Source organism: Trichosurus vulpecula, chromosome 8 (assembly GCF_011100635.1).
Source record: "Trichosurus vulpecula isolate mTriVul1 chromosome 8, mTriVul1.pri, whole genome shotgun sequence".
In the NCBI taxonomy this organism is placed as follows: Eukaryota; Metazoa; Chordata; class Mammalia; order Diprotodontia; family Phalangeridae; genus Trichosurus; species Trichosurus vulpecula.
In genome coordinates, this window is record NC_050580.1 from 179,695,096 (window position 1) to 179,708,774 (window position 13,679).

Sequence of the window (13,679 nt, forward strand, 5' to 3'; positions counted from 1 at the left end):
TCTATGGCTTTCTAGTGAGGTTGATGGACCTCTTACCACAATATTGTGTTTAAATTCATAAAATACATAGGATTCTTTTTTTTTTTCTGGAGGCAATCGGGGTTAAGTGACTTGCCCAGAGTTCAGAACACTCCTAAGAAATAATTACCTGTGTTTCAAAAACAAAAAAAAAAAAATAAAAAACCCAAACCAACACCTTGTACCTGTGTTTCTTTAGTGTAATCTTGGTGTGAAGGTTGCAAAAAGTCTGGATCTGATTGGCTGCTAGTAGTGGTCGTGGTGGTAGTTTTCTGTTTGAGAAGTTCTACTTCCTTTTTATGTTTCATTAGCATCTGGGTGACTTCCTGCTTCAGGTCCGCATTTTCAGCTGGAGGAAGAAACCAGTGAATCTGTAAAGGCACTTAAGAGTCTGTAAAGGCATTTAAAAGATTTTCTTGACAAAGATTTTTGAGCTAGTAAAAAGAAAAATATCCCTTGCTGACTAAAGTTACCTTGGTAAATTTGGTCGGAAGAACACAAAGCAATTAGATTTACCTTCCTTATGCCCCTTGCTCTCCCAATTCTCTTTCTTTTATCTTCTCTATTTATTCATCAGTAACTAAAATTAGGCGCTTTAGGATTCTTAACAGATCTCTGTTTTTTTTTTTTTTTACCCTTCTCTTATTTCCTTGATGTCTCACTCGTCTTCTTCTCCTTTCTTGGGTGGAGACACGAGAAAGGCCCTGATGCACATATGAATCTGATATGGCTAAGCCATGGATTACAAGCTCCCGAGGGGGAATCTGAGGCAGTGTTCTGTGACATTTTTTGGAAGTTTGAGCCACTGGAGTTAAACTCACTTGCTTCTACCACCAGTATCCCATAACTAAGAGTTATATGAGGTCTGTCAGAAAAAAAATCTTTTAGCAAGTAAGGATTTGTTAACCATCTAAACCCCAGACTTCAGGGGTCTCATTCGTAACTAAAAAGGCAGCTTTGGTTATAAGAGACTTTTGAATACTCCTAGACTGCATAATAAATGAGGCAAAGGGGAAGAATGTTAATTTACAATGCTCCAAGGAAACAAAGTATGGGAGACTGCAACTCAATAAAAAACTTTAATTCTACTGAAGATGAAAATATTACAAGGGTGGGAAAGTGCAAACATTTGTCTGTGTCACTCTTCTTTGATTGTAAATAGGACCTGATTTCTGGTGTCTTTATCCTAGCTATCCATGATCAACTACAAATTCAATTCAGCAAACATTTATTAAGCACCTAGTATGTACACAGCACTGTATTAGGAGTTAGCTGGTAGAGATACAAAGCTTTGGTGAGACATGATCTCTACACTCATGGAGACTGCAGACTACTAAGAGCATAAGCATATATACAAATAACCAAAATACAGATCAATGCTTCCCTAAAGCCTCATTTTCCTTATCTGCAAAAATGAGGGTGTTAGATTAGATTGCATGGGATTATACACAAAAAGACACGCTTAAAAAGTTGCTAATGGAGTGCTCTAAGAGAAGAAATGCAGAAATAAAGTAGGGGATGACAATGGTCTAGTGCCTCTGCTAATCCTGAACAGGCGGTCCGTTTAGATGGAGCTTTATAACAGTGTTACTAATTAGCTTCATCCTGTACCATTTTGTCTTGCACTTAATGTATAGACATAAAAAATACAGCAACCTCTCATGTTGGCTTGAGTTTTTATAAGGGAGATTAAAGAGAATATAAAACATCTTTTTTCTGGAAAAAAAAACAAAAACAAACCAAAAACCAAATCTGGAAGATACTACCATCAACGAGCAACAGTAGTTTGTTTTAACTCCATAACATCCTACTCATAATAATCTGCGTGTGTGTGTGTGTGTGTGTGTGTGTGTGTGTGTGTATCTTTAAGGTTTGCAAAGCACTTTCTGTTGTTGTTGAGTTGTTTTTCAGTCACATCTGACTCTTTATGACCCCATTTGGTGTTTTCTTGGCAAACTGACTAGAGCTGTTTGCCAAGTAAGTACTTTCTCATACGGTATCTCATTGGATCTCACAACAGCCCGATGTTATTTTCATTTTACAGGAGGATGAAAGTAAAACTGAAAGAAAGAAGGGGAATAACTTGCTTAGCTTCCCACTGCTAAATTCATATGTGCACCGGGGCCTTCCTCGTGTCTCCACCTAGAAAAGGAGAGGAAAATGGGTGAAATATCAAGGAAATAGGAGAAAGGTGAAAAAAAATTACACAGGGATCTGTTAAGAATCCTAAAGTGGTAGCACCTAATTTTAGTTATTGATAAATGATAGCTAAGTATCTTTGAGGTGGGATTTGAACCCAGGTCTTCCAGAATTCTATGCAGCAAAACACCTTGTCACTTACCCTGTTCCTTAGCCAACTGAAGCAAGATCTTTCTCTTCTCCGCTACCTCAGAATCCAGCTGCTCTTGTAGATGAGAAACTTTCTGCTGGAGCCGTTCCTTCATGAGGTCAGTGCTCCAGTGAGGCTGATTGCTGCTGTTTAACATGCTGGGAATGTTGAGAGAAGTGTGGGGGAGAGAGGAAATATCAGATGAACAATCTGAAGTTGTCATCATGGCTTTCATTTTCCATAGTTTCAGCATTTCTTATGTCTAGGGACCTCATCTGCTCCCCTTCATGTTCTTCCTGCCCCCGCTGGATACCCAACTGTCATTTCCCAACTGCCTCGGAACCTTTGGGGGCTGTGGAAAACAAGTGATCCGCACTTCATCTGTTGGACTCTCAGGTTTCTGCTTGGATAACCTCCCCTAGGCCTGCCAAAGCCACTGTCTGCCGCCCCCCCTGCCCCCTGCAAAGCTCTTCTCCATTATAATGTGATTTTCATTAGCCTGGGAACCATGAACCAAGACATTTTTAAAGACAGGCTGTATTGATTATAAGAGAAAATATTTCCCCTCCTCTCCCTCCAGGAGATCAAATTGAGAAATAATTTGCCTCTTTAACTAGATTTTAAAATTATAGGACTTTAGTGGTGACTGTATCTTCTTTATGTTCTAATAGGACATAACTTCATTGCCAGATCTATTGTATTTACACAAAATAATGTGTTCAAGTCCCATGGGGCAAAGGAAGGTAGAACATAAGAAGGTGTGTGTGTGTGTGTGTGTGTGTGTGTATACTATGTACACATGGGCAGGTAGATGGCACAGGGGATACAGTACAGGGCCTAGAGTTAGGAGGACCTGATTCAAATTCAGCTTCAGACACTAGCTGTGTGACCCTGAGTAAGTAACTTAACCCTGTTTGCCTCAGTTTCTCATCTGTAAAATGAGCTGGAGAAGGAAATGGCGAACAACTCTGTTATCCTTGCCAAGAAAACTCCAAATGAGGTCACGGAGAGTTGGACATGATTGAAACCATTTAACAACAGCACAAACATATATATACACTCATACATAGAGATGTATATAGATATATAGATACAGCCAGCTCTTAAGCTGGTTTATATAAAAACATGCAACTGAGGTGTCAGTCATAGTGGTTTACAACACACCCAAAGGCAGCCAAAATTACATTAAAACGTGATTGGGAAATACTTAACAAAATAAAAATACAATAAAAATAGATAATATATGGGTTTCTAAGTCAACATGAAGCCTGCAGGGATCCTTGTGTATGGCTAAGTGGCATATATCTATTGAACTTGACATCACTATCACAGATGATTCAAAAAAGTGGGTAACAATCATTTAGGGGAGAGGGTTTTTTAAATGAAAAAGTTTTTTTTAAGTAATTCTTTTCAAATTATATCTTATTTAGGCTCATATTAAAACTAGGCTGCATTCCTTGAGCATACTGCAACGGATGGCCCAAGAAGTTGCTAGATGACAGAAGGAAGCTAGGCCTGGTTTTAATATGTGCCACAGATAATAAAGAATTCACTACATTTGTTTATTTGAATTGAAGCTCCCAAGCTGCTCACCAAGACTTATCACCAGGTAGGCTGCCCTGAGCCTCACTTTCTCAGTTCTTCTTAATCAGGACAGAACCTTCTTTTTTCCCATCCCCCTTCTTGGTACTCACTTATTTAAGAGTCTGTCATGATTTCCCTTCAGCAGATTTCTTTCTCTTTTTAAATCCTCCACTCTGTCCTGAAACTGAAAAAATAGGACATTTTTGACTGTTTAAAAAACTAATGCTCTGAGTTTGTAAGAGCTTGATTTCCCTCTCCACTATCATGTTAATATTTTCTTTGCCTATTTCCAATAATCATATTGAATGTAGAAGCCAAGGTAGGGAAGCATCAATCCAAGCCAGAGTTCTTCTGGACCAAGTAAGAGTAGGGGATGATGAAGGTGTTGCTGAAATAAATTATTGAGAAACCTAAAAGAATAGTTTCATGCGTAGCTAAGAAAGAGAATGACTCAGCTACTATTTACAGCTGCACACCTCACCCCCTGCAGTGAGAAAACCCAGATATGTAGAACTAAACCCACACTGCAATGCTTTCCTGGTCATGAAGATGAGGGAATGCTGCGTTCAGTCTTTAAACGTTACTTATTTAATGCTACTGTGCAGAGGTCTGTGCAATGTTGTGTAGAAAAACATCAAAGAAATAAGAACAGAAAAGTCTCTGCCCTTAAAGACTGACAAATACAAATGGGAAGAGAACAAACAATAAGAAAAGTGGAAAAATGCTTGCATAAACCGGCATAGGTTAATAGGGTGCAAGCTATATATGTACTTAAAGCACCAAAGAGCACAGGAAGACATGTAGATAAATTTAATTTTACAATTTTAAAAATCTGCATGACAAAAGTATTATACCCAAGATAAAGAGAAAAATGACAATTAGAAAAAAAAGTATGGGCAATATATCAGGTAAAGCCATGAAATCTAGAATTTATAAGGAAATGATGCAAAAATATAAGAGTGCATGATAAGAATGATATAAAATGGTATGACCCAATGGTACAACTCTACTGGATAAATGACCCAGAGATTTGAACAATTTACAAAAGAGGAAATACAAATTTAAATAAACACAATAGGAGAAGTTAAACTTAACTTAAAATTTTAAAAAGTAGATTAAAACAATTTGGAGGTACATTTCCACATCTATCAAAATTGGCAAAAATGAGCAAAAACATTACTATCCTCAATGCTAATGGGATAATGAAGAAACAGACTTAAGAATTTATTGCTGTTATTGCAAAGCAGTGCTATCATTTTGTAGAGCAATTTGACAGTGCACTATCATAAGACTTATAAAGTTGAAAAATACCAATAATCTCAATATAGGAATCTACCCCAAGCATATAATTAAAAAGAAAAAAAAAGATGTATATACATATATCTATTACTGCATTATTTATAATACCCCAAATTGTAAACAGCCTAAATATCTAGTAATTGGAGACTGGCTAAACAGACAGATATCTCAGTGTTATCCTGCCATTAAAAGGGTATATACTACTAATGAGAAATATTAGGAATATAAAGAAATTTGGAAAGACAATCTAAGGCAAAGTGACAAAACCCAAACTAGGAAAAGAGGCTACACATTAATTATGACCACATAAAGTATAAATCTGTACCTAAGTAAATGGACAACTGAAGATATATTAGAAGAGGACATAGAGCAAATTACTGACAAGCTATTACTATGTGTCTATTATTTTTATTGTAAATAGCTTTGAGCAGCTAAGCGACATAATAGAGTACTGGGCATAGAATCAGGAATATTCATTTTCAGGGGCTTAAATCCCACCTCAGTCACTTGCTATCTATGTGACCCTGGGCAAGTCACTTAACCCTGTTTGCCTCAGTTTCTTCATCTGTAAAATGATTTTGAGTAGGAAATGGCAACCCACTCCAGTATCTTTGCCAAGAAAACCCCCACTGGGGTCACAAAGAGTCAGACACAACTCAACAAATAGCTTTGAACTACCACCAAGCCTATCTTCTTCTTGTGCAGTTTATATTTTCAGTCTAAGCACAAGGAGGATGTATATACACATATGTGTGTGTATATGTATCCTTATTAAGTTTCATCTTGTTAGATTTTCTTTAAGGTGCTGAGAGGATCCAAAGTTATTGGAAATGTATTTGGTTAATGAGAGTTTAATGAGATGACTTGTAGATAGAGGTTTGAAGGAGAGGAAACAACTGATTGGTAAAGAAGACTTTGTTCCACGTTTGGGCGAAGAGGGAATAATAGATAATGTAATAAGAAACCATTTTTAAAACAATAAACATTTTGAAGTACAATGTCACAAAACATTTTTTGGAATGAAATGTTTTCAACAATATTTTGAAATAGTTCAAAATGTTCTTAAAACTATTATAGGACCTGTCAGATCTATGGAGAAAGGAAGAGTTCATGACCAAACAAGAGATAGAGAGCATTGCAAAATGCAAAATGGATAATTTTGATTATGTTAAAGTGAAAAGTTTTTGTACAAACGAAGCCAATGCAACGAAGATTAGGAGGGAAGCAGAAAATTGGGAATCTTTACAACCAGTGTCTCATATTTAAAATATACAAGGGACTGAGTCAAATTTATAGGAATACAAGTCGTTCTGCAATTGAGAAATGGTCAAAGGATATGAAAAGGTAGTTTTCAGAAGAAATTGAAGATATCTATAGTCATATGAAAAAATGCTCTAAATCACTATTGATTAGAGACATGCAAATCAAAACAACTCTTAGGTACCACATCTCTCCTGTCAGATTGGCTAACATAACAAAATAGGAAAATCATAAATGATGGAGAGGATGTGGGAAAATTGGAACATTGCTACATTGTTGGTAGAGTTGTGAACTGATCCAGCCATTCTGAAGAGCAATTTGGAACTATGTCCAAAGGGCTATAAAAATGTACATACCCTTTGACCCAGCAATACCACTTCTGGAGAGATCACACAAGTGGGAAATGGACCAGTATGTTCAAAAAATATTTATAGCAGCTCTTTTTGTGGTGGCAAAGAAATTAAGGGGATGTCCATCAATTGAGGAATGGCTAAACAAATTGTGGTATATGAATGTAATGGAATACTATTGTGCTATTAGAAATGAGGAGCAGATGGACTTCACTATAACCTGGAAAGACTTATGAGAACTGATGCTGAATGAGGGGAGCAGAACCAGGAGAACATTATACACAATTACAGACACATGATATCTGTAAGAACTAACTTTGATAGACTTGGCTCTTCTCATCAATGCAAGGCTCAAAGACAGCTCCCAAAGACTCATTATGGAAAAAGCTATGCACATCCAGAGAAAGGATTACAGAGTCTGAATGCAGATTGAGGCAAACTATTTGCTCTTTTTTTTTTTCCTTCTTTTTTGGTTTCATTTCTCCTCTCTCATGATTAATTCCATTGGTTATGATTCTTCTTTACAACTTGACTATTATGTAAAAAAGTTTAATGTGAAGGTATATGTAGAACCTATGTCTGATTACATGCCATCTTGGGCGGGGGAGGAGGGAGGAGAGGTAGAGAAAATCTGGAACTCAAAAACCTGTGGAACTGAAGTGTTGTAAACTAAAAATTAAAAATAAATTTAAAAAACTATTATGGGTACAACTGAGCAGTTAGCTTAAGCTAATGAAGGTCCTCTATCTATACCATGAAAAGCAGACTGAGAAGGCCTGGAACGTGACATGCTTTCAAGTGGCCTCACAAAGATAAGTCCTTCTTGGTCTGATGAACCTCCTCCAGAAACTCTCCAGGTGAGATTTTTGCCACCAGTCCAAATGGATTGAAAAACAATACCATTTGCTAGAAGAAGGGGACCAAAATTATGTTACTTTCTAAATAACAACATCGTAGAATTGCAAGAGACTATTTATTTAGATCTTCTGGTGTAACCCATCTACAATTGACTGGGGGCAATCTGCCCAGCATTTGGCCTAGCTTGCTTACAGTTTACTTACCTCTCTCACTGTAATCCGTAGGACGGACATGTCTGCCAACTGACTTTCCAGAGTCACCACCTTCTTGTTCTTTTCCTTCAGTTCTGTATTGAGCTCATCCACTTGAGATAGCAGAGCATTATGGGATGTACTTAACATTCCCTGATTCTGTTGCCATGTGATGAGAAAAAAGGCAAAACAGGAATTCTAAAGGTAGAAGTAGCATTCACAAAGGCTGGTTCCAGAGATAATAGCAACTCTGTTAACCCCTTAATTTACAATGGGGAGTAACTGAGACTTAGAGTGATTAATAATGTAATGGTTTTTAACACTAGTATAGCTGACTTTCATCACTCACTGGGATCACCTAAAATACCTAAAGATTTCTTATTGTCATGATAATTGGAGACAAGCTGGACAAATCTGTTTTGTATACCTTATGGCTCCATTGAAAGCAACCCTGTTTGTGTATCTCTGTGTAACCTGGCTTTACCCCATCCACAGAACTGTTTCTGTGGAAACAATAGTGACACAGGTATTTGTGAGCCAGGCAGATTACTCAAAGTTTACAAGATTCCAGGGTCTTGCTCTGGCCTTTGAATGGACTTCTGGGAACAAGCCAAAGGGGCTGCTTCAGGAGAGTCACCATTCAGAGCTAACAGTGTCTAGGGAAGTAGAAGAGTAAGGAGGATAGGAGGATGAGAGCAGAGGAGGGAGAGTAGATCCAGTAGACCTTGAAAGGGCTGGTGAGGACACACCTGGTCCCTGAACACCTTTGTTCTCTGGGTCTGTTTCACTGACCAAGAACTAGTCCAAACTTATTGTAGTGGCAGTGGAGCATCAGAAACTTGGAAATTCTGGGTAGCTGGCCCAGTTCACCTAGTCCCCATATTTCCATGGCCATGACACTGTGGGTGTGGCAGAGCTCAGTTAAATACATGTCCACTTATCTTCCAGGTCTATTTCTTTTCTTTCTAGCATGTTTCAACATAAAATTGGAGTGGAGGAGAGGAGTAGAGCACAGCAAAATATCTTTGCAATTGGGAGAGCCTGGGATTGTGATTTCACTGGTAATAGGGAACTCCTGGATGAGCAAATACCCTCTACCAGTGCAGGTGGGTACCTTCTCAGAAACTTATAAAGAGTTGCCTAGAGGGGTCAGCTAGGTGGCACAGTGGATAGAGCAATGGCCCTCGAGTCAGGAGGTCCTAAATTTGTAATTAGGCCTCAGATACTTACTAGCTGTGTGACCCTGGGCAAGTCACTGTCATTTAACCCCAACTTCCTCAAAAGAAAAAAAAGTTGCCTAGAGCGGAGAAGGTCAAACTCCAGCAGGATTCTAGCAAAACTCCTTAGGACGGTCCAACTAGATTAAAATGTAATTGGGAAATGTTTAACAAGATAAATAAGACTTAAATGTAGATTTTGTTAATTTGTGGTTTTCTAAGTCAACATGCACCCAGCAACAACCTATTTCTATTTGAGTTTCACCTCAAATGTCAGGCTGAACCTGAACTCATTTCTTTTATCTCAAGGCAGCTAGCAGCTCCTCCAGAGTCAGAAAGACCCGAATTCAAATCCAGCCTCAGACATCTACTAGCTATGGGATCTTAGGTGGGTCACTTAACTTTTGTCTGCCTCAGTTTCCTTAATTGTAAAATTGGGAGAATAGCACCTACCTCCCAGGGTTGTTGTAAGGATCAAATGAGGTGTTATTTGTTTAATGCCTTAGCAGGGAGCCTGTTTGCATGGCAGGTACCTAATGAATGCTTGTTTCCTTCATGGCTCCTAGTAAAGTTTCCTATTCACTATAAACCATGCTGCTTCTCACCTTTGTAATATCTGTCACAGGCAAATTCTCTTAGTTTGAATTACGCTGTAGTTATGATTTTGACAGCAATTTAAAAGGATTCTTTAAGTTTTCTAGGTGGCTAAGATATAGTTTACAATAATAAATCCTATGTCCACTCCCTGTCCCTTTTTCACACTTAGGAGAGTGCAATCCTCGTGTAAATTACTATAGAAAACAATTGGGTATTTCTCCCAGCAATCTGTACTGTTACATTCTGGTTTAACCCCTAGCCCAGGGTTTTCTTTTCCTCTGCATTTTCGTTATTGCAAGTACAGTATCTGGCACATAGTCTGTATTTAATAACTTGATGTGGGTATTTAATAACTTATTTGATTACTTGTTGACTGATTGATTTCTAGGCCATGGAGAAAAACTGGAAGGGTAGAATTGAATTACCATGGGTATTTAAGTAAACAACAGCTACCTACAGGCCTTTTAAGTGTCTTGCTGACAATAAATGACATTAAAGGTCCGGTGCTAGTTGGATACTTAAAAGGACCTTAGGTATGTGTAGACCCTATATTGGATTGCATGCTGTCTTGAGTGGGAAGTGGGGAGGAGGAGAGAGAGAAAATTTGAAACTCAAGAACTTGAGGAACTGACTGTTGTAAACTAAAACTAAAACTAAATTCATTCATTGATTATTTTTTAAAAAGGACCTTAGAAAACAGCTTTGCAGTTAAATGCTCCTGGCAATTCAACTCCACCCTTGTCATTTTCCTCTGTTCATCTAGAAATGGAAGGAGAAAGTCGAGAAAAAGATCTCTTTCCCCCACTCCACCCCCAGGTTTGTGGGTGAGAATTAAATAGGAAACTACATTATTGGCCTGAGATTATGAAATGTTAGAACAGGAAGGGACCTTGGAGAGCCTACACATCTACATGCCAGGATCCAAATATGATGTATTCTATCATATATTTAAGTATCTTTATTTTATAGATGAGGAAACTGAGGCCTTAGCAGGCTCATGGGGCTTTATTGTCCAAAGGTCAAATATTCTCCAGTCCAGCTTTCTTTCTTTTATTTCATTCTGTCTCCTAAAATGATGCTGCCATCTTTTACCTTGCTTGAATGGTAAAGATCCTCCCCACCCTGGAAGGGAATAGGGCTAGAGGCAGTGGAGATGGAAGTGTTATAAAGTCTGCACCCCTGCTCAAACCATAGAAGAGTAATATGCTGAAGGTGCTTAATCACATTGGTGCTTCTGAACAAATGCGTGTCCTAGATTTTTTTCTCATTCTAGTTCTAAATATTTCAAATTTCCATGGTGACAGCACCACAGCAGACCTCTTTCAGGAGGTTTGCAGTTACTTTAGCTCCAACTGTCTTAAACAATCTTGTCTGAAAAATTGTTTTCATTTAATTGGCTAATTTTGGGTGCTCTGGCATTCAGAAACATATGAAGTATTTTGGAGACAGCAGTTACTCTTACTATCTAAGAGTTGTAAATTGAAGAGACCCTTGCATCCTCTGGAAGAATCATATGCCTAGAAGAGAAAAATTAGCAGCGTAACCTAATAGAAAGCCTGGTCTTGGAGTCTGACTGGGACTGTGATTTCACTGGTAATAAGGAACTCCTGGGAGAGCAGATGCCCTCTACCAGTGCAGGTGGGCACCTTCTCGGAAACTTATAGAGTTGCCTGGAGGGGGAAACTAGGTGGCACAGTGGCTTGGCTAGGTAGCTTGGCTCTCAGTTTGAGGCACTAGTAGTATGACTATGGACAAGTCACTGAACCTCTCCAAGCTTCAGCTTTCTCATCTATAAAATGGGGATAATAATACCTACACTTACCTCATAGAATTGTTGTGTGAAAAGAGCTTTGTAAATTCTGACATTCTATCATAAGATATGAACTATTATTATAGGACAGAATAGTAGTTGGTCTAGAAATCAGGATGACCTGAGTTCAAGTCTTGCCTCTGATACATACAGGCTATGTGACCCTAGGCAAGTCACTTAAACTCTAATGCCCTAGGCATCTCTCTAAGACTATAAGTTGCAGAGGTGTTGACTTGCATTGGTAGAATTAATTTCTCCACATGAAATCAGTCTGATCTTTTTTCCTTATTACAAAGATATTTATCTGTCTAAAGGGGCTAAACCTTAAAGTGTAGGCGATAAGCAATATTTAAAGGATTACCATGCACCAAGCACTGTGCTAGTGCTGAAGATAAAAAGGAAAGCAAACATAGTCCCAGCTTTCAAAGAGCTTATGTTCAATTGGATGAAACAACACACACAGGAGAATAGTGACCAGTCAGGGGCAATCTGGCCCAGAAAGTAATAGAGATGGTCAGTAGGGCCATAGCAGACAATAAGCCTCATTCTGGAAACCTGGTTTGCGGTTCCAGAAGTGGAAGTAGTATTAAGCAAGGGCACTCTCTCCCAGGAGAGGCCAGGCCACTATCAATCAAGAGAAAGAGTCTCCTAGAAGAGAGTTCTCTTGGATTCACTGCATTCATCTGTTGCCCTCCCCTTTTCCTATCAGGTCGAAAAGCACTGATGTTGCTTTTGCAGTCTGACAGGATAAATCATTTTCTAGATTAAAAAGGTCAGTGCACTGGATAAGCTCAGTTAACGATTCATACATTGATGACCTAGCTGCTCTTCCATGAAATGTTTAAAATCTCAAACTGACTTCCACCTTTCACCAAGTATACTGTTGCCATGTTACGTCATACTTTCCTGTCAGTTGGAGTGAGCTGAGAGAATATAAACTAATTTTCATATCATTTTAGGAAAGATAAAATTATGAAGGGTAATCTGTTGGGGAAAAGGGAGGAAACTCATACATAACAATAAGTCATTCTGAAGCCAATATGAACTGACTTTTTGACCACCAATTCTTTTACATCAGCCACACCATCTCTTTCCTCTATTAGCACAGATAAGAGAATTGACTGTAGTTTTTCAATTCACTTACTTTTTCCTTTAGTGTGACTCATAATTGTAAATGAAAGTTAAAAAAGAATTCGATTCCACAAAAAAAATGTCCTTTGTACTCTCCTTTAAGTATGACTGCTAGCCATATCACTAGATTAAGAGAGCACAAATATCTGTTTTCATCAACATAAAACTGAATCTTCAGGCAACACAGATTTGGAGAAAGATTTATAAGGATTCCTTAGACACACAGAGAGAAAAGGTACCAGTCTGACTAAATGAGCAAGAAATAATCTAAGAAACTGGGTGAAAAAAGAAGCATCTTTAGCTGCAGTTAAGTACTTAGCATCCCCAGGTGCTCAACCGTAAGATGGTGATCCACCTAGGCCCTTGGCTGCTTACCTTGCCCTGGGAACTTGACCTTGATTTCCAAATTATTGCTTTTGGTCTGAACCAGGGCTTCTACCCTGTCTCAAATTAACCTCATTTAATCTCACATTGGAGAAAAAGGCCTTCAGTGTTTTTACATACCTTTATGGGTTTGTGTGCAAGGATATTGTGCAGTGTCACTCAACCCAGGCATTCTTCTGGGCCTGATAGAGGGATCTGCACCCAGCTGGTACTTAGTCAACTGGCCAACAAGGGGTAGGTAGGCTGTAATACAGCAATAGATCTCCATCTAATCCAAGAATAAGATTATACCACCTAGAGCTCAACCACAAACTCTCATGAAAATTTAATCAAATAATGAAAAGAAAAGCAAAATCTATTCTTTTTTAGGTATAGAATACCTATTACATTGCACGGCTACCTTCCTGAGGAGCTAGGACTTCATTAATTCAAGTTGTTGCCTTATTGAAACATGATGAAGTTAATCCATTATTATAATTCTATATTCTCCAAAGGCATAAGTTACAAGAATGAACTCAAGATGAAATTTAAAATATAAATGTTAGTTTTTAAAGACATCACCAGATTACACACCTAGTATGCATCAGAGACAGAACTTGAACTAAGTTCTTCCTGTCTTTGAGGTCTGTCTGTCTCTATTTTTTGCTTTTG

The 13,679-nt window shown here is 38.2% G+C and overlaps 1 protein-coding gene across 1 annotated transcript in view; it reads right to left on the bottom strand.

Moving 5' to 3' along the window:
• Positions 1 to 13,679, bottom strand: part of RPGRIP1 (RPGR interacting protein 1) — a 70,373-nt gene that overhangs the window by 25,058 nt on the left and 31,636 nt on the right. The window contains 4 exon segments of the mRNA XM_036736611.1: positions 197 to 367; positions 2,360 to 2,505; positions 4,042 to 4,115; positions 7,902 to 8,055. Coding sequence (XP_036592506.1) covers positions 197 to 367; positions 2,360 to 2,505; positions 4,042 to 4,115; positions 7,902 to 8,055 — 545 coding nt within the window.